This window comes from Mirounga angustirostris, unplaced genomic scaffold, assembly GCF_029215605.1.
Source record: "Mirounga angustirostris isolate CCGP_5_RB_7025 unplaced genomic scaffold, mMirAng1.0.hap1 SCAF_13, whole genome shotgun sequence".
NCBI lineage: Eukaryota > Metazoa > Chordata > Mammalia > Carnivora > Phocidae > Mirounga > Mirounga angustirostris.
In genome coordinates this window covers 85,347,635-85,366,275 of record NW_026991721.1, presented here as the reverse complement: position 1 = coordinate 85,366,275, position 18,641 = coordinate 85,347,635, and the positions used below count along the sequence as shown (strand labels likewise).

Genomic DNA, 18,641 nt, shown 5'->3' with positions numbered 1-18,641 from the left:
CGCTTCCGCAGGCTCTTCCACCCCTCACTGGAAGGCACACGCCCTGAATGGACCACTCTCACTATGCAGCTGCTCCCTTTCTGGCTCAGGCCACAGTGGTGCCTGGTCTAGAAGGGTGCCTTGCCTCCCAGCTCGCGTCCCAGCTTCCACACTCACCCCTGCGCTCAGTCCCCCACACGGCAGCCACGGGGATCTTGAGGATGCAAAGCCCATCATGTCCTCCTCCAGCTAAGATCTCGCCAATGCTTCTATCACATTCTGAAGAAAATCCAAACTCTTTGCGCTGGCCTTCAAGACCCTACGTGATCCGACTACGGCAGATTTCTCCACATTTTATTTCCTGTGACGTTCCCCCCGCCCTGCTCACTCTGCCTTTTTGCTACTCTTTGAACACAAGACCATTCCCACTTTAGGGCTTTGCTTGAGCTGGTTCTCTGCCCCCGGGGTACCCTTCCCAATGTTCTCCTCTCCACTGAGTCACCTATCTGCGAGAACTGTTACCTCTTCCTTGCCTCCCCTCTCGGTAATGCCTGCCTCCTCCTTACCTCCCCCATCTTCACAATCTGCTGTGTTTTTCTTCATAGAATTTATCACGACCTGACCTTATATATATATCTGTTTGTTTGCTGCCTACTTCCCAACTGAAATTTAAGCTTCCTGAAGGTGGGGACTTCATGTTATTCACTGCTCTATCGCCAACTTCTAGAACAGAACACAGCCCATAGTAGATGCTCAATAAACATGTATGGCAGGATTGAATACAGGATTAGAGTCAAACGTGTAGACTACTTTTCACCCTACTTCACTCCCATGTCTTCTCTAGAGGTAATCACTGTTAATAGTTTGGTGACTAACTTCCAGGGCTTATAAACAATGCATTTATAAATGCAGGCACACATCCAGATTTTTTTTTTATAGAATGCAAATTGTTCCATACCTTTATTTTCTCTCAATAATTTACTTTAGAATTTTTTTCCATTTTAGTTTATTTTTCCATGTAATCTAGCTATCTTTTTGCATAGGTCTTTTTAGTGCTTACATTGTAGTTCATACTATAGATGTACCACAATTTATTTAATCATTTTGCTGTAGATATGTGGGTTGTTTTCCCTCTTTCACTATTATAATCAAAGCTGCAGTGAATATGCTTGTACATAAATCTTTGTGCCTGTGGGAAAATTGGTCTCAAGTTATAGAATTGCTTGGTCAGTACTTTGAGAGGTATTGCTTAGTTTGTCTTTCTAAAAGACTATACTGATTTACGCTCTTACCAACAATATAGGAGTACCCATTTCCCCATATCCTGGCCAACACTAGATACTACCACACGTCCCAAATATTTTTTAATGTTAGGGGAAAAAAAGTTTAACTCTCTTACAAAAGAGAAAGCCAAAACTCTGGTGATTAAAAACCTACAGACAGGTAGATAACTAGCCACTTCCTATACTGGTAAGCTCCTAAGCTTCTAGATGTTAAATTAGCCTGTTTCATAAAGATAGTTCCTTTTAAAAGGAAATGTCAGAATTAAAGGAATAAAGTGATTTGAGATGAGAACTACGTTGTACCTGTGAAGAAGCTTTCTGATAGTGTTTTTAAGAAGTGACATTTCATAATGTATCCTGGGAGATCCCAAACCACAGACCCAGGTATCCTCATTTTCTTGCTATAATTCATTCCCAGATGATTTTTTTTTTCCCTCAAGAAGAATCCACCACACAAAACCTCAAGTGTTAGCATTGGCTGGAGAGTTAATGGAAGACATAGCCATTGGTGATTTATTATTTAACAACTTTGTGGTTTCTACTGGGCTTTATGAGAAGGAGTCAAAGAACAAGAGAAGTTACCTGTTTTAATAACAATGACTGGGGCCCAAAACAGAAGCACGGGAATGAATAAGAAGAGAAATGCCAACCCAGAGGAGGGAAATACAATATACAAGTAGCACCCGGGTGTTTCTGTGACATGGGTTGGTTTTAACCCAGAGGTAGCGTGAGCGTTGGTTGGCTCACAGGCTTGCCTTTGCCCTTGTAGTGAGCTGTCAGGGCTGGGCCGAGTCCCGAAGGGCGACCCCTGAGTCTTCCCTATTTTCATCAGGTATCAAGATGGGCTTGGGATGAGAGGTACTTTTATGGCATCAGTATATTAGGGTTTGAAGAAGTCCTTGAAATTACCTGCTTTTTTTACTCGCTATATGGATGGCAAGACTGAGGCCCAGAGAGATAAAATGACTTACATAGGTATGATCATGACATTTTAAACACGATTCTATTGAGTAACGAAAAGCAAGAGCTCTTGAACTTTAAAGACGTAACAGAGTCTTGGACAGAAAAGTACTACTGCCTGGAAATTCCTAAGGCAGGAGTGGCACATAACTAGCTTACGTGCCACCATACGCCCCTGCAAATGCCCACGGCAGACATCAGCAGTCAAACTTCGCTCTCTTTCCTCAGCCACGCTCTGACCCAGCCTGACCGGCCTCCTTCACACAGTGCTGTATGCAGCAGGTCGTATGGATCTGAGTTTTCATGTGAATTAAAATCGATTTCTCTTTGCCCCCCCCCGCCTCCCCCCCCATTGATGTATCCATGTGATTCATGATGTGGTAAGAGCTCTAGACTTTAAGCCGGAAGAACTTGGTTTGACTCCTGGATCTTCTTACTCCTAGCTCTGTGATCTTAGGCAAGTCACTGAGCCTTTCACTCGGTCTTGTGTCCAAAATGAAGAAGTTGAATTAAATCATCTTTAAGCTTCCTTCCAGCTCTGAAAAATGTCACAATTCAAGGTCTGGAGACCTCTCAGGAGGAATTCATAGTTGCAACTATGTGTTTTTATAAAGACCAGAGGGGGTTCTCAGGCAGTTTGTATATTACAAATCTATTCTCTATTCTTCAGTGTGGGTTTCTAGCTTTTTCTAACTACTTCTTTTCATCTGCTCAGACTATTGACCCGTATCTCTGAAGCCAGAATTTAGGGGTTTAAAAGAGAGGGGGTGGGGACATGCCCACTTAAAACCAGACGAATTTTGGGAACCTCTTCTTGGCGGCGGGGAGCTCGAATGTTCGCACACATCAGGCTGAGCACAGCTCACCTGCCCACCGAGCAGTTCTAGGTCCTCTTCCCCTTCTTCCATTCTACCTCCTTACGATCAGGAGGCCCCACCCGTCCGACGGGTGTGGGTGAGTGGTCCTCTGAGCGCCCCTGGCTCCCTTCCACCCTGGCTCGTCTCATGACCTGCCGCCCTGTTTGTCTTCTAGGCCCCGCTTCCCTTCGGGCTTACCCTCTCCTCTCAGTGATCACCCGACAGCCCGCGGTCATCTCCCACCTGGTCTCCGCCCCCCCGGGAGCTGCCCAGGCCTTGTCCTGCCGCCCGGCCTCCGAGGCCGCCTCTGCCGAGGCCCCAGGGGGCGAGGCTCTGGGCAGCAGCGAGTCGGAGCCAGAGCAGCCCACGCCGCGGCAGAAGAAGCCCCGCCGGAGTCGTACCATCTTCACCGAGCTGCAGCTCATGGGCCTGGAGAAGAAGTTCCAGAAGCAGAAGTACTTGTCCACCCCAGACAGGTGAGAACCCGGGGAGATGACTGTCCGCAGGGAAGGCCCTTGGGAAGGGGAGATGCCTTTTGCCCTCGGGGTGGGACGGAGAGCCACAAGGACTGTGTTAGAGAGAGGTTCCTCATGATGGCAGGAGTCTCGTCCTTGGCTCGTGTAATCTCAGCCTGTTCGACAGAGCCCAGCCCACCTGCCCTCATCACACTTAAGCCCCGGCTGTATCCCCATATTTAACTTAACTACTCCACCATAAGAAACAAAGTCAAGTTTAGTGAATGGTTGCCCAGGCTCTGAGCTGGAAAATAGGTTTGGGGTTTAAAGCCACTTAGAGTAGGATCAGACGCAGTGGGGTCCACTGGGCGTTTGGGACCTGTGACCTTCTCAGGCTTCTCCCCACCCTCTGACTCCCAGCTGGCTCAGGCTGCGGGCCTCGCTCTTGACTGGGAAGGCCTGGATTGATTCAGTTGAGGAGCTGTTAGATGTCCTGGTAAATTTGGTGGATATCAAGTCAGAACCACTTGGCTGAGAGACGAGCAAGACCCGGATGTGAGTCCCTTCTTTAAACGCCTTTGAGAGCCAGGTGAGGGGACTGTGACCCCTGACCTACTCAGAGGCCTTAATATCTCACCTTATTTCTTTAATTTAGTATCTTAACTACAAAATATGCAAGAACGTGTATCTTAATCTTATTCCTTCAAACTCATTCTGGGGATCTGGCTGGAGATGGCTGAGCTAATATGTGATCTTATTTATTGGGAGGATTTTCCAGGTCCTTTTTCTGTTCTTTTGCTCACTTCCTTGTCTGTATTAGGTTTGTCTCTAGTCCTATTAAAGAGAAAGGGAAGGAAACTCACATGCATCTCTTAAGCTAGTTAGTAGCTGTTTGACCCAAATTTGAGAGAGGAATATACAAATCACTGATCAAAGGCCATCTGTTTACTGATTCACTTAATCGAGCCCCCCATCAGCTGTGTGCTGGGGGTTTGCTGGGGGCCAGACACTGCGGCAGGGGCTGTGAGTCCAGAAAGTAGGAGACAAGAGTCCTGCTCTGGAGGAGATCCTAGGGAAGGACAGGACAACAAGTACCCACAACACAGGGCACGGATCCTGGTGCCAATGTGTTTCCAAGGGCTGGAGGAGCCCAGAGACGTTGCTCAGTGTGTCAGATGGGGCTCAGGAAGGCATCTCAGAGGAGGCAGCACTTAAGAAGAGCTTTGAGTCCAGAGGGAATGGCCCACACAGGCACAGAAGCACGTCTCACTGGGCACATCGAGTGAACTGCAGGCAGTCAGGATGTCTCCAGGCTAAGGGGCAGATGGGAGCCTGGCAGGAGATGAGGCTGGAGGTGGGAAGGCTCACGTGCCTGGACAAAGAATGCCGACTTTATCCTCATTGACAGCCACTAAGAGCGGGAAGGGATGTGGCCAGATTTACATTTTAGACTCCTTGCTTTGGTGGCACCCTAAACGGTTGATTTGAGAGGGAAGCAATGGAGCAGGGGGGTGGGAGGGAGCCCAGGGATCGTCACTGAAGACTAGAATTAAGGTGGTGACAGTGGGCACAGAGAAAGGGGAATAGATTGGAGAAGAGTTTAGAAGGTGGAATGGACAGACTTGACATTGGTGTGAGAAAGAGAGAAGAGAGCTGGGAAGTCTGCTCCTCCTGGATTGGGCCACGGCGTAGACAGGGATACCAGGACCGAAGTTGCAAGGTAGAGGGCAGAGTGGGTTTGGTGGGGGAAAGAGTGAGTTCTGTTTGGATATGAGCATCTGGGGAGCCTTTGGCCAGACAGTGGAGATGTGGCTGTGAATTGGGGATTGACAGAAGGGATCCCCAGTTATCAGGAGCTATTTTGGTGCCCCCAGCAGGTAATGGAGAGCCTCGGGGAGTTGCGCAGCCAGTGGAGGTGGGCGCCATTATTTATGACTTGCATGGTAGTACACTGAAGGGGCTTCAGCAGGCGTGGGTAGAATTTTAGGCTTATTTTCTAGAAGTCAGAGAATGTTTTAACAGAAATGTTCATTCCTAATCAAGCTCCTGGGACTTCCTGATACCTGCCCAGGCACCTCTCAGGTGACCTACGCAGGACTGATTCACTTGCCTGGGGAGAAGGACACCATCTGGCTGGCATGGAAGCTGCTGCCTTAACCCGCCCTCTCCCATGTTCCTCACCTCCCTACGTGACCAGCGCCATGAGCACTCCCTCCTCCCACAGCTTTCTGCGTCTTCCCCTTTGTTTGTTTCTCCAGTTTCCTAGGTGACCCCATTTAAGCGAATATGCAGGGAAGTGAGAATTTCTAACGGTGGCAGGTAATGAGAGAAAGCCGATGACAGTGAAGCGGGTTTCTGTAGCCAGAGTGAGTCAGGGGTGCATTTTTCCCAAGTGAGCTAACACCATTTGCTAATGCAGTGGCCGAGCTGTGAACTGAGCCTGCCATTGACTAATGCACCTGATGGCCTCAGGTGAACCGGCCTGGAAGGCGCAGTGGGAGCCTGGGAGACCAGAAGCCTGTGGGACAGCCCCCTGGGTTTTTGGTTCTTAATGAATGGCTGCTTGGAAAGCAGCGCTTCATTAGTGGGGAGAGCTAAGTGCTGTTGGCGCTGGGAATTTATTAGCTTCAGTCTGTTAATCACTTCGAGTAAAACTGTTAGCTTCCAGTAGCCCTTTTCCTGGGACAACCAGATACATGTGAATGCAGATGTAAGACAGGTTCTGAGGGTTTTTTGGAGGGAAGACTGTTTTTATTGTTGGAGATTTATTTTTTATTTTATTTTATTTTTAATTTTATTTATTTGACAGAGAGAGACAGCGAGAGCAGGAACACAAGCAGGGGGAGTGGGAGAGGGAGAAGCAGGCTTCCCGCCGAGCAGGGAGCCCGATGCGGGGCTCGATCCCAGAACCCTGGGATCATGACCCAAGCTGAAGGCAGACGCTTAATGACTGAGCCACCCAGGCGCCCTATTGTTGGAGATTTAAATCGTGCCCTCTGGTCGGAGCAGGGGGCTGAGCAGCTGCAGTGCCAGCAGTCAGTATCTGGAACCTTCACTGCCGATACCCACTGGCCTTGCTCACGTGAGATGCTGCTCAGCACTCCTTGGGGAGAGAAAGTTGAGGCCGAGAACACACACCCGGGAGTCCCCATGGCTCAGGCTTGTGGCTGTGAAGGTTTGTGGGACCTAAGGGACCTCAGAGCCACAAACTGTAATGTTCAGACATCTAGGACTTCGAAAGTGGTGACCCCCGCTCCCTGTGGCGAGGATGCCCATCCCAGGTTGCTGCTCTAGAAACCCATAGCTGCAGCGACCAGGGTTGGAGCCCCAGGGAAGTGGTCCTTCCAGTTGGCGCTCAGGTAGTAGACTTGGGGTTCTTCTCAATATAGGTCCCTAGTTGTAGTATTGAGGACTGAGTTTGGAAGCCTGGTTCTCTTTCTCATTTAATATGCTCCAGTTGGGTTGTGCGCCTTTTCTCTTCAAAAACCAGAGCAAGAGCTTTCCTTTGACAGATTGAACTTGTGCAAAAATATGGTGGGTGGAGGGGAGCCCCCATACAGGCGGAGGTATACAAGCCAGACGTAAGTAGGTTTACATCCCGGCTCCACCTCTCGCTCTAGGATCATCTACCGGGGGTCAGCAAAGTTTTTCTTGTACGGGGCCAGAGAGAAAATAAGTTCAGTCTCTGTCGCAACTAACTACTCACCTCTGAGGCTGCAGCAGGAAAGCAGCCGTGGACAGTACCAGACAAATGGGTGTCTGTGTTCCAATAAAAACTTTTATTTATGAAAACAGGCAGCAGACAGGATTTGGCCATGGTTACCGAGAGATTCTAATCTCTCCAAGCTTCAGATCTCTCATCCATAAAATGGGAATAATTATACCTACTTCCCAGCGTCATGAAAGGAATAAATAAGACAGCTTAGGTTGGGGGCTGAGCCTGGGGCCTGGGATGCCACGGTTCTCCAGAAATGGTTGCTGTGTTGTTGGAAGTAGCTCCAACCTCACACTTGCCAGGAATGGCTTTGACATTCAGGACTTTCCAGAAGGCTACAGAGAAATGCAGAACCACGGTTAGCAATAGAATGGGAAGCAGGAGGGGCTACAGATGGAATGTTTCTTTTGGAACCCAACATTATAACAGCTTAGGGCAGCTACAGTGAATGAATCCATCCTTTGGAAAGTATTTTTGAGCCCTTGGTCTGGATTGAGAACCTGATAGGCACTTTTGTGGACAGAAAGGAAGCTCTTGTGGTTGAGTCAGGAAGGCAGAAAGTACTCGTGGGAAACAGAGAATGCTTGAGAACGTGGAGCCACCCGGGTGATGGCTGACCAGTGGGAAGGTCCAGAGGGCAGAACCTGTGGGAGGCGTCATGGGGGTGGGGAGGCTCCCCTGTAGGAGGGGCCTTGCGTTGCATCTGTGGTGATAAGCAGGATTTTGACAAGGATGGCAGGTCTTTACTTTTCCTTTCCAGTTTGGATTTGGGGGCAGAGTCCTCATTTTGTATGGGATCCCAGTAAAGACTCTGTCAGGTCAGAAGGAGGACTTCGCGATCAACTCTGAGAAATCCTTTTCAGGTCCCGTGCAGACAGTGTTTCCAGGATGATGACACCAGGTGTCCTTGGGTTATAGGCATCTGTTTCTTAGGTTCTCAGAGTTTCATCCATGAGATTCTTGGGGGAAGGACTGGTTTAATGGGGGAAGTCCATGCTCTGATAGCAGTGCCTAGAGCTAGTCCACAGGACCCCATCCCTACTGCCCCTTCCCTCCTTCCTCATCCTTCCTTTGTATCTCACGCCTTCTAGGCTGGACTTGGCCCAGTCTCTGGGACTCACTCAACTGCAGGTGAAGACTTGGTATCAGAACCGCAGGATGAAGTGGAAGAAAATGGTAAGAAAGAAGAGAGTGAGTCTCACCGTGCCCCCATCATGATAGGGAAAATTCTTACTCCAGGACTGGGAAGAAGGCAGGAAGGACCATTGGTGGTTTGGGGTTCCAGAGAGTGGAAGGCCTTTCATGATGCTGGCTGTCTGGGAGGGAGGTAGTTGGGACAGTCAGATAAGCCATTTCTCCTGACCTGGATTTCCTGACCAGCAGGATATTCTTTTTCACAGTTTCCTTAGAAATAAAAGAAAGCCCACAAACTTCTCCGTTGCTAGTTTTAACCCCACCTGCTAGCCTTTTCAAAGAACTTCCTTCCCCCTCCCACCAGTCACCAAGAATAGAAGTCAGGACTGTTTGTTTATAATGACATATAGGGTGCATCTGTTCCTGGGCTCCGTGTGCTGTAATGCAGGGGTTGTCAGGCTTCGGTGGGTGTCAGAGGAACCTGGATTGCAGGTAAAAATGCAGAAGTCTAGGCCCTCCCAGGATCCTGAGTGCAGAGGTCCGTGACAGGGCTGGGAATGTGGTGTTCACGAGCTCCCAGGTTCCTCTGATGCACATGGTATCATGGACTAAGCTTTCCCTAAAACTGCTTTACGACCTAGCTAATGAATCATTCCATCTTTGGTTTCTAAATGGACCTATTAGCATAAACAACTCTCTCTCTAAAAAAAAAAAAAAAATAGACATCTCCATATTTTGTGAGGGACTCCACTTCATCATAGTTCACTCTTTCTTAAAAAAGAGCAAATTTGAATAATCTGTTAAATCCGTATTATCCAAATTGGTTGGCGTGTTTCATTGCCAGTTTTGTAAACCACAAGGGAAGAGGTCAAAGTCCAGAGAAAAGAGGTGAGCTGGGAAAAGAGGGTGGGAAGCAGCCCGTTTCCTTGAGAGACCAAGGAAGCAATGGCCTGTGCCTTGAGACTTCCTCACACCCTCACCGAACCTTACTGGCCCTTTCTCCTCTTGTGTGGGCCAGGTAGTCCAGACCTGCTTGGATGACACTCTAATTTGCTAACCCATCGGGCCACAAGCCATCTTTCCTGGTGTTCAAGGGCTGGAATATGATTTTTTTTTTTTTACAATTACTAAAACTGAGGTCCTTCTTCCACCCCTAGTTTTCAGGAAAACAGGTAAGTTAATAGCTATGGGTGCCTGGGTGGCTCAGTTAAGCGTCTGCCTTCAGCTTAGGTCATGATCCCAAGGTCCTGGGATCGAGTCCTGCCTGCACTGGGCTCCTTGCTCAGCGGGGAGTCTGCTTCTCCCTCTGTCCCTCTCCCGTTCCTTCTCTCTCTTGCTCATTCTCAAATAAATAAAGTCTTTAAAAAAAATAGCTAATAGATACGGAGACATTTCCTCAATTTTGTGCTTTTGTCCGATAATTTTTTTCTGAAAACGTTAGTTCTTGCTGTTGCCTACTCACAATGAGAAAAATAAATACGTTGTAAATTAATATTGATGGCAACATTTTTTTTAAAAGCCAGTGAGGCAGTGTGTATTATATTCCCAAAAGGGAATTCCTGGGCAAATCTCATAATTTCCTCTGGGGGGACCCGAGCCTGCGAGGGAAGGATGTTCAGGTGGAGGCCGTGGCTCACAGAGTGCTTACAAAGTGAGGCCGAGACGTCAGTACAAACACACGTATACCGGATGAATCCACAAATGTGTATTAGCATCTCTTGTGAACAGTGCCTTATCCTGGGCACTGTAGGAAGTAATGAAATGAGATAGAAACCTGCCTTCGTGGCATTTGTGATCTTGTTGGAGAAGCAAGGTCCAGAAAGCAGCCAGGGCTGCTTTGAATTGTAATTATTGTAGGTGTATAAGCCCGGAAATGTCCAGGGCATGGGTATTTGAGAAAGGTGTAGGAAGATGTTGAAGGATAAATGGGATTCGATTAAATATGTAGTCGGTCCAAAACCTCCAGAATGCTATAGACACATGAAAATGTTGGTGAAGGGACACCTGGGTGGCTCAGTCGGTTAAGCACCTGCCTTCAGCTCAGGTCATGGTCCCAGGGTCCTGGGATCGAGCCCTGCATCGGGCTCCCTGCTCAGTGGGGAGCCTGCTTCTCCCTCTGCCGCCCGCTCCCCCTGCTTGTCCGCGCGCCCACGCTCACTCTTGTCTCTGACAAACAAATAAATAAAATCTTTATTAATAAACAAAAAGAGAGAAAGAAAAGAAAAGAAGAAAGTGATGGCAGAAACCTCCCGGGGAACTGATCTTTCTCAGAAAGAACCAGATCGGGGAGTTAGAAACTCTGGGCCCGAGTTCTCATGCCTGTCCCTCCCTGGCTGACTTTGGACTTGGGCAGGTCCACCACCCACCTCCTTCCTCATCAATCATCATCATCGAAATCAAGGTCTCCTGAGTGGCAGAGGCATTGTTGAAATCGGTTATCAGCGATCTCTTCATGAGTCAGACGATTAAGGAATTGACAGCCTGCCATCCCCGTCAGCACCGCGCCGCCCGATGCCCGTGGGACGAGCGTGTGCCTTCACCTCTGACGTTACCTGTTGTTCACCAGCCACTGGGCCGGCGGCACAAGTGGGAGCTGGTTATTGAGGGTCATCCATGTTGCATAAAGCAAAATGGAAGTCAGTCAGCACATTTAACCTCAGCATTCCACGGGCCGACCAAATTCAGGTCCCTGGGGGAGGCGGGAGCACCAAGCTCTCTGTCCACTCTAGCAGTTACATGTTGAGCCTCAGAATGGAGCACCAGGCGATGGAGAAGCCAAGATAAGTCCCAAAACTGTCCATTACAAAATAAAATAAGAAAAAAGTACTCCCGTCAGGTGGGAGGAGGCCGCCCCGTGAAACTAGTAATTATTCAGAGGGATCAGGGCCACAGTGGGATTTACTGGGTTCAGAATCAGGATAGAGAAAGGGAGGGCTTCATGGAAGAGGTGCTGTCTAAATTGGTTTCAGTGGATGAATAGAAGTATGCCAAGCAAAGGTGAGGAGCGTGTCACAGGCAGAAGGAAGGAGCCGGAGCACCTGGGGCACTTTGAATGACTTCAGAATGGCCAGAGCTAAAAATGGGAAGGTGGTTGTGCCATTGCAGGTCTGAATTCTGACTCCCCCAGAACAGCGAGGCATTGTTGGGATCCTGATTGCCTCATATGTTTTCCTAGTAGAACTCTTTCAAGGCTATCTCTTCAAGTACTGGGAGGAAAAGAAAAAGCTAATTGGGTAATAAAGATGTCTCAAGGCTAGTCACCTAATTGGAACTGGAAAAAGATTAGCACTTGATTCTCAAGAGCTACTCACACGGCAGCCAAGGAGAGCACTGCCAGAGGCCAGATAGCATCTTGGACTAGTTTTTACCGGTCAGCATTTGTAACCTATAGAGGGTTGGGTAAATTTAATCTTGCACACGAGGTGGGACGCTCACCCTCTATTCCATTTCTGTTTGGCTTGAGTTCGGGAGGACCCAGAGTTTTGCAACAGGCTGAAAGTGCCTCATCATTCAGGGATCTCTCTCAGCTCTAAAACCTAGTTCCATGAGAGGATGCAAATGGATACCACCCTCCTGCCCCGGTCACGGAATTGGGGGGGCCACATACCATGCACCGTCATCGTCTTTGGTGCTGCAGATCTCCAGATGATCAACAGTTCCATGAAATGGCTAATGGTGACTATCTATGTGATCTTGAGCAGGTTACTTAACCTCTGTGGGCCTGTTTCCTCATTAGTAAAATGCCTCATACATATGTACCTTATAGCTACTAACTGAGCTCATCCCTGTACGAGCTGAGAAGTGTTAGCCGCCATCCTCCTCTTCCTCTTCCTCTCCTCCTCCTTCTTCTTTATTATTATTATTTACCTGGCCACGTAATTCAAGTCTCCAGAGAATCCACAGTTTGGGAGGCCAGAAGACATAGAGACAGAAAATGAATTCTATAGGTTTCTGGGGCCCTGAACCTTTCTTCTGGGTGAGAACAATCCTGGCTGTTTGTTCTTGCTCGTTCCTCACTTGCCGGGCCTACTCCCACTCAGTGCCTTAGCATGTGGGGCCCCGTCTGAGACGGCATTGCATCTTCAGGCAGAGACAGGCTGCGGAACAGGGTGCTGGGAAGAGATTTGTGCCGGAGAATCTGAACTTGCTTCTCAGCTTCATGGAAATAGTCATCGGTTGATCCGACTCTCCCAGCTCCAGAGAGCCGCAGATGAAGACCAAGAAAAAGGGGCAGAAAGCACCCCTAGTGAAGGAGTCTGTGACCCAGGGTCTGCCGGGAGACGGGGGGACTGCAGGTCAGTATTAGAATCAGAAAGCACGGTGGCAAATACGATGTATCCCTCGCTCGTTATGCACGATGAGATCCGGGTAAGAGCGTTAGATTCAAGTGGGCAGGGTTGTGTGTTCAAATCCCAGCCCTGCCCTTGGCTTTGCTCTTGGACCATGACAAACCACCTCTGCCTGCTCGGTTTCCTGTCTGAGTGATGGGGGAGGCAGAAGGTTCCTCCCTGCACTGACAGTCCATGCTCTGCTGTCAGACTGCCTGTCTCCCACCTGAGCACCTTGGGAAGGAAACAGGCCTGTCCTGACATCTTCAGCAACAGAACATTTGAATATCTAGTTTAAGGATTTGGGGGGCGGGGGGTGCTCTGAGGCTGGCAGCAAGCACAGCCACTAGAAGTAGATGGTGTCTAGCTGTTTTTCCGAGAGGCATGTGACCTCAGGTGCTGTGGTGGGTTGTCTGGACTCCCCCCACCAAGGGGACTAAATTGGCTTTAGGAATAATTGGGCGGGAGGGATCCCGGGAGGAGGGCCATGGGGTGCATGAGAATGCGCAGCTCCTGGCATGGGGCGGTTGTGAGATAATTGCATGTCTCAGGTGTGCTGGGAGGCAAGGGGCCAGAGGTCGAGCGCGGGAAGCAGTCAAGAGGGTAGTTATCTCCTAATTATTGCTTGCGCTGGAATGTTTTATTCCATTTAGAAAATGGTCTGATTGTTTTGATTTTTTTTTTTTTTGTGCGGTAGGAAAACAGCCAGGTGGGGTCTATCCAAGCTGTGTGGGTGGTGTTCGCTAATTGCTGGGCTGGACTTTCTTTTGCCAATTAGGTGGGTTCCTTAGACCTGCCCTATTATAACTTGATTACTATATGGGGCAACTTAATTTTGTAGAACCTCTTTTATACCAAGTGGAGAGCTGCTTTCAACATGTAAATTCCATCTTGGCACATCTGGGCACTTTCAACAGCCTGCACTCAGACTGAAATAAAAATCAGATGCTGACTTATGTGAAAAGGAATATAGGGATGCCTTCTCCCCAGAGGTGGATTCTGTCAGCATCTATACCTTGTTAGAGGTCCCCTTCATATTTTCGTGTTAGCTGTGCGTGTGGAAAGTGCAGTGGGTGAGCAGATTCCCAGCTAAAAGGAGATGGTTTTGAGAGCTTATGGGTTTCCTCATACCTTATACAAAAAATAACTCAAAGTGAACCATAGACCTACATGTAAAAGCTAAAACTGTAAAACTCTTAGAAGAAAATTTGAGTAAATATTCATGGCCTTGGATTTGGCAAAATCCTCTGAGCACACCAAAAGCACAAGCAACGAAAGAGAAAATAAATTGGACTTCATCAGAACTAAAAACATTCGTGCTGTGAAGGACATCACCAAGAAAGGGAAAAGACAACACACAGAATGGGAGAACACCTTTGCAAATCTTGCATCTGGTGATGGACTTGTATCCAGAATGTGTATAAAAAACTCTTAGGACTCAACAATAAGAAGATAACCGAATTTTCAAATGGGCAAAGGATTTGAATAGGTATCTGTCTAAAGAAGACATATGGCTGGCCCATAAAAACAGGAAAAGATACTCATCTTCTTTAGTCATCAGGGAAATGGAATTCACAAACACAAGGTACCACTTCCTACCCACTAGTGTGGCTGTAATCAGAAAGACGTACCCTCAGGTATTGGTGAGGATATGGAGAACTGGAACCCTCATAAACTGCTGATTGGAACATGGTGCTGTCGCTTTGGCAAACAGTCTGGAAGGTCCTCGAAAAAAGATAGAGTTACCATATGACCCAGCAATTCCAGTTGTAGGGATACACCCAAAAGAAATGAACAGATATTTCTATATTCCTCTTCATAGCAGCACTGTTCACAACAACCAAAAGGTAGCAGCAACCCAAGTGTCTCTCAGGTGATGAATGGGTAAATGGCATGTGGTATATTCCTACAATGGCTGTTAGTTGGCCATAAGAAGGAATTGAAATATTGATATAGGCTGCAACATGGATGACCCTTGAAAGCACCATGCTGGTGGAAAGAAGCCAGTCGCAAAGGATAACATATTGTATAACTCGATTCATATTAAATGGCCAGAATAGGCAAATCTGTAGAGACAGAAGGCAGATGTGTGGTTGCCTAGGCTTGGGGGGCAGGGCCTGGGGCAAACTACGGGTGGCTGTTAATGGGTGTGGGGTTCATTTTTGGGGGTGATGAAAATGTTCTAAAATTGGATTCTGGTGATAGTTGTACAATTCTGACTACTCAGAATCACTAAATCGTCACTATGAATGGGTGAAGTGTATGGTATGTGAATTATATCTCAATAAAGCTTTTTAAAAAAGGAACTTTTGGCTTATTGAGTTACTGCCTTCATTACTACAGTTCAGCACCCGGAGGTCCTGTCCTCTTGAAGGAAAGAGATGTAATCGATAAGGATTTAGTGACTGAGTAGAGTCAGTTGAAAGTTACTTGTCTGGAGCATAAAGCAAGGGATAGTTGCAAGATTCACCTTCAAGGAACCTCTGTTCAACTACGGAAGATAAGATTAAGCAGGCTATGTAAGTAGCAAAAACACATTTCACTCCTAATTATCTGTGCTAATCCAGGTCCTCCTGAAGCCCTTCTCACCAGCTGCCCAGAAAAGCCACAAAGGCAGCAAGTCAGAGTTCAGAGCCAGTGGAAGAAGGGACTGTCTGTGATTCTCTAAAGTAACCTATACATATTCTTAAATTTCTCCCTTCGTTAAGTCAGAATATTCTCATGGACATCACACGTTGGGATAATAAATGTGCAAGTCCTTTGACATCAGCAAAGGCTATTTGGGACACTGTTACTTCGCTTGCTTTGTACCTTTCTTCACCTCCAGGGAAAGGCTCGTTGTTCAATACCAGTTCAATACCATTCACCAGTTGGTGAATGCCTGCTACGTGCAGGGGCTGAGTGGGAGGGGCAGGCAAGTAAACATGCAGGGACAGTGGTTTGTGACAAGTGCTCTAATGGAGGAAATGTAAGAGCTCATCGTGCACACGGTGGAGGGCCTTTGACGTGGACCTGGGAGGTCAGGGAAGCTCCCCGGAGGAGCACTCTCTAAGCGGAGTTCACCAGGTGAGGAAGGTGGGAGGCCTGTTCTGCACGGCAGGAAGAGTTCTTGCTCTCTTGTATACATGTATCTGTTGGTCACCCTCTAAGACACAGCTGCTAAGGAGCAGAGTTAGAATTTAACTTAGTGATTGGCCTTTCAAAGCTAGCTAGAACTTTCTATTCTCTACTCCGTCTTTGAACCATTCAGTTGTATGTTCCTTATAATATTTTTTCTGATTACAGAAATACTTACACATGATCATTGTACCAAAAAAATTAGAGAATACAAAAAAGAAAAAAGAAAAAATTTAAAAATTCTCCATGATCTTGACACTGCGAACAGGTTGTCTGTCCTCCAGATTGGGTTATGCTGGTTTATAACCTGCTTTCCACAAAAGTGCATCAATGATATTTCCCATGTCATTAAACATTCTCCTATGTAATGATTGTAATGGTTATCAAGTATTCTCTCTTTGGGATATACTATAATTACCTACCCAATCATATAGCAAAAGTTTATTTCCCCCCAGTTTTCGCCATTATAACCAATTTTTTGATGTACATTTTTGCAAATCAGTCTTTATCTCAGTCTTTGATGATTTACTTAGGCTAAATTATTAGAAGTGGAATTTCTGTATGCACATATTAAGACTTCTGATTCGAATTCTCAGACTGCCTTTTGAGAAGGTTGTACCAATCACCCTTCCACACGATTTATTTTCCTGCTTGCTACAAATATTGTCTTTTTAACTTGTCAACTTGATAGATAATGCATTAATATTTTAATTTTTATTTCTTTCCTTACTGTTGAAGTTGGATTTTTTTAATGTGTTTGTGATCATTTTATTTAAAGCCAAAATATGTGATACTTGCTGAAAGTGCATTGAACATTTAAAGAATGAAGATGTCTTGGGGCACCTGGTTGGCTCAGTGGGTTAAGTGTCCGACTTTTGCTTAGGTCATGATCCCGGGGTCCTGGGATGGAGCCCCGAGTCGTCGGGCTCCCTGCTCAGCGGGGAGTCTGCTTCTCCCTCTCCCTTTGGCCCTCTGCCACTCATGCTTGCATACCCATGTGCTCTCTCTCTCTTTCAAATAAGTAAATAAAAATTTGTTTTAAATGTCACCTTAAAATAATAATAATAATAATAATAAAGAATGAAGATGTCTTTATACTCTAGAGGTGATGGGTTGAAAATACCTTTTGCCAGACTATCACTGCTGGGAAGGAACGGTATAGACACTGTTGAGTGGGAAAGTGGAGGGAGGGGGTTATTTATTAGACTTAATGACTTTTTTCTCCCACATAGGTTCTTAAAGGTGGACAGGAAGCACCCACAAAACCCAAAGGTCGTCCTAAGAAGAACTCCATCCCCACATCAGAAGAGATTGAAGCTGAAGAGAAGATGAACAGCCAGGCCCAGAGCCAGGAATGCCTTGCACCCTCCCAGAGACAGGAGGAGCTCTGTGACCCACAGGAACCAAAAGCATGCGACGTCCCCTTAGAGGTGGCAGAGCCCCCCGGCCAGCCCCAGGAGTTGCCAGTAGCCTCTTCGGAACCCCCACCATCAAGCTAAGATAAAAACTCTTCTGGGGGAAGGGGGAGACGGGGAGGAATGGAAAGAGGGAAGTCAGGGAGAACAGGGAGGGATCTGCTTCCCAAAGCCTGGTAAACTTGGGGAGAAGAGATCCACGTCTCCCAACCCCCACGGGTCTCAGTGGTTTTCATCACAAGCATTTGACGAAGACTTGCTTGCCTTAGGCCTTTCTCTTCCTGAAAGGCTGCTTTAGCCACGGGATGCCCTTGATGAAGGGAGACAGTGCCTTGGAACTGCCTGCCCCTGCTGGGGTGAGGGCTGTGGGGCCCGCACCCCCCTGGTGCTGGCGCGGTGAAGGACTGCCCCGGGCTCTCTCCCTCCAGCCCCTGGGCAGCCAGTCATCAAAGCAGAGAGATCATGGAGGAGCTTGGGCAGCAGGCCTGGCTTCCTTGCTGACTCAGCACTTATTTCTGTAGTTTTAAAAGAGAATTTAATGTTTTTGGTTGTTGGTTTTTTTGGGGGGGGGTAGGGTGGGGCCGGTGAGGGTGGGCAAAGAAGAGTTGGGGGAAGCGAGTTCTGAGTTACTAGAATTGTTTCTGAATAAAGTTCGTTTGAAGACACGTGTGCCTTTGTACCCATTATAAGATGGTCAGGTGACCCAAGAACTGAGAAGCCTTGGTTTTCTTGCTTTATTGAGTTGCCATCCCAGAAGCTGCAAAGCAGATTATGTTAAGATAACTTTTATTTTTTAATTAAAGATAAATCTTGCAAAAGGATTGGGTGTTTTGTGTCTTCTGGGGAGTATATTTAGCCTTGTCTGTATACGTCTTATGGAAAGACCCAGAGAGATAGCCCGGCTCCCTGGGCTTTCATTTCCCCCACTGTAAAATAAGAGATTGGTCTCTGCCCACCACCCCTCCCACCACCTTCTGCCAGAGCAGCTCTGTCGTCAGCCACTTTCCATTGTGGGCTTCCAGCTTTAAAAACAGCCTTACTTTTTTGTAAGAGATAATAAATATATGCTTCAAAAGTCCAACAAAAAGAAGGCTTGCTTCTCCCACCTACTCCCTCCCCCACCCCTCCCCTGGCCTGCACAGGTAACCATTTTTTACAGGTTTCTTGTTTATCTTTCTTTATTAAGTATCCATTTGGATGATGGGCTCTGCACCTTTTAACAAAAGAAGATTTGAGAGCTTCTTGGCTAGAGGTGCTCTGTGATTTTAAATTTAAAACCATGTCCCACTTTCAGGAAGAACAGGAAAGAGGGAGGCTCCAGACTCGCTCAAGTAGGAATTCTGACCCTTTTTTGTCTGGTTGTCGTGCCCACAGGCCCCGAGGCCTGAACCCACAGAG

At 47.4% G+C, this 18,641-nt stretch overlaps 1 protein-coding gene across 1 annotated transcript in view; it reads left to right on the top strand.

Moving 5' to 3' along the window:
* The window catches only part of BARX2 (BARX homeobox 2), a 72,479-nt gene extending 54,448 nt beyond the window's left edge, over positions 1–18,031 (top strand). The window contains exons 2-4 of the mRNA XM_045892843.2: positions 3,255–3,555; positions 8,341–8,425; positions 17,061–18,031. Of these exons, the coding sequence (XP_045748799.1) occupies positions 3,255–3,555; positions 8,341–8,425; positions 17,061–17,327 (653 nt within the window). The 3' untranslated portion in view covers positions 17,328–18,031. The remainder of the gene's footprint in view (positions 1–3,254; positions 3,556–8,340; positions 8,426–17,060) is intronic.
* The last annotated feature ends 610 nt before the right edge of the window (positions 18,032–18,641 follow it).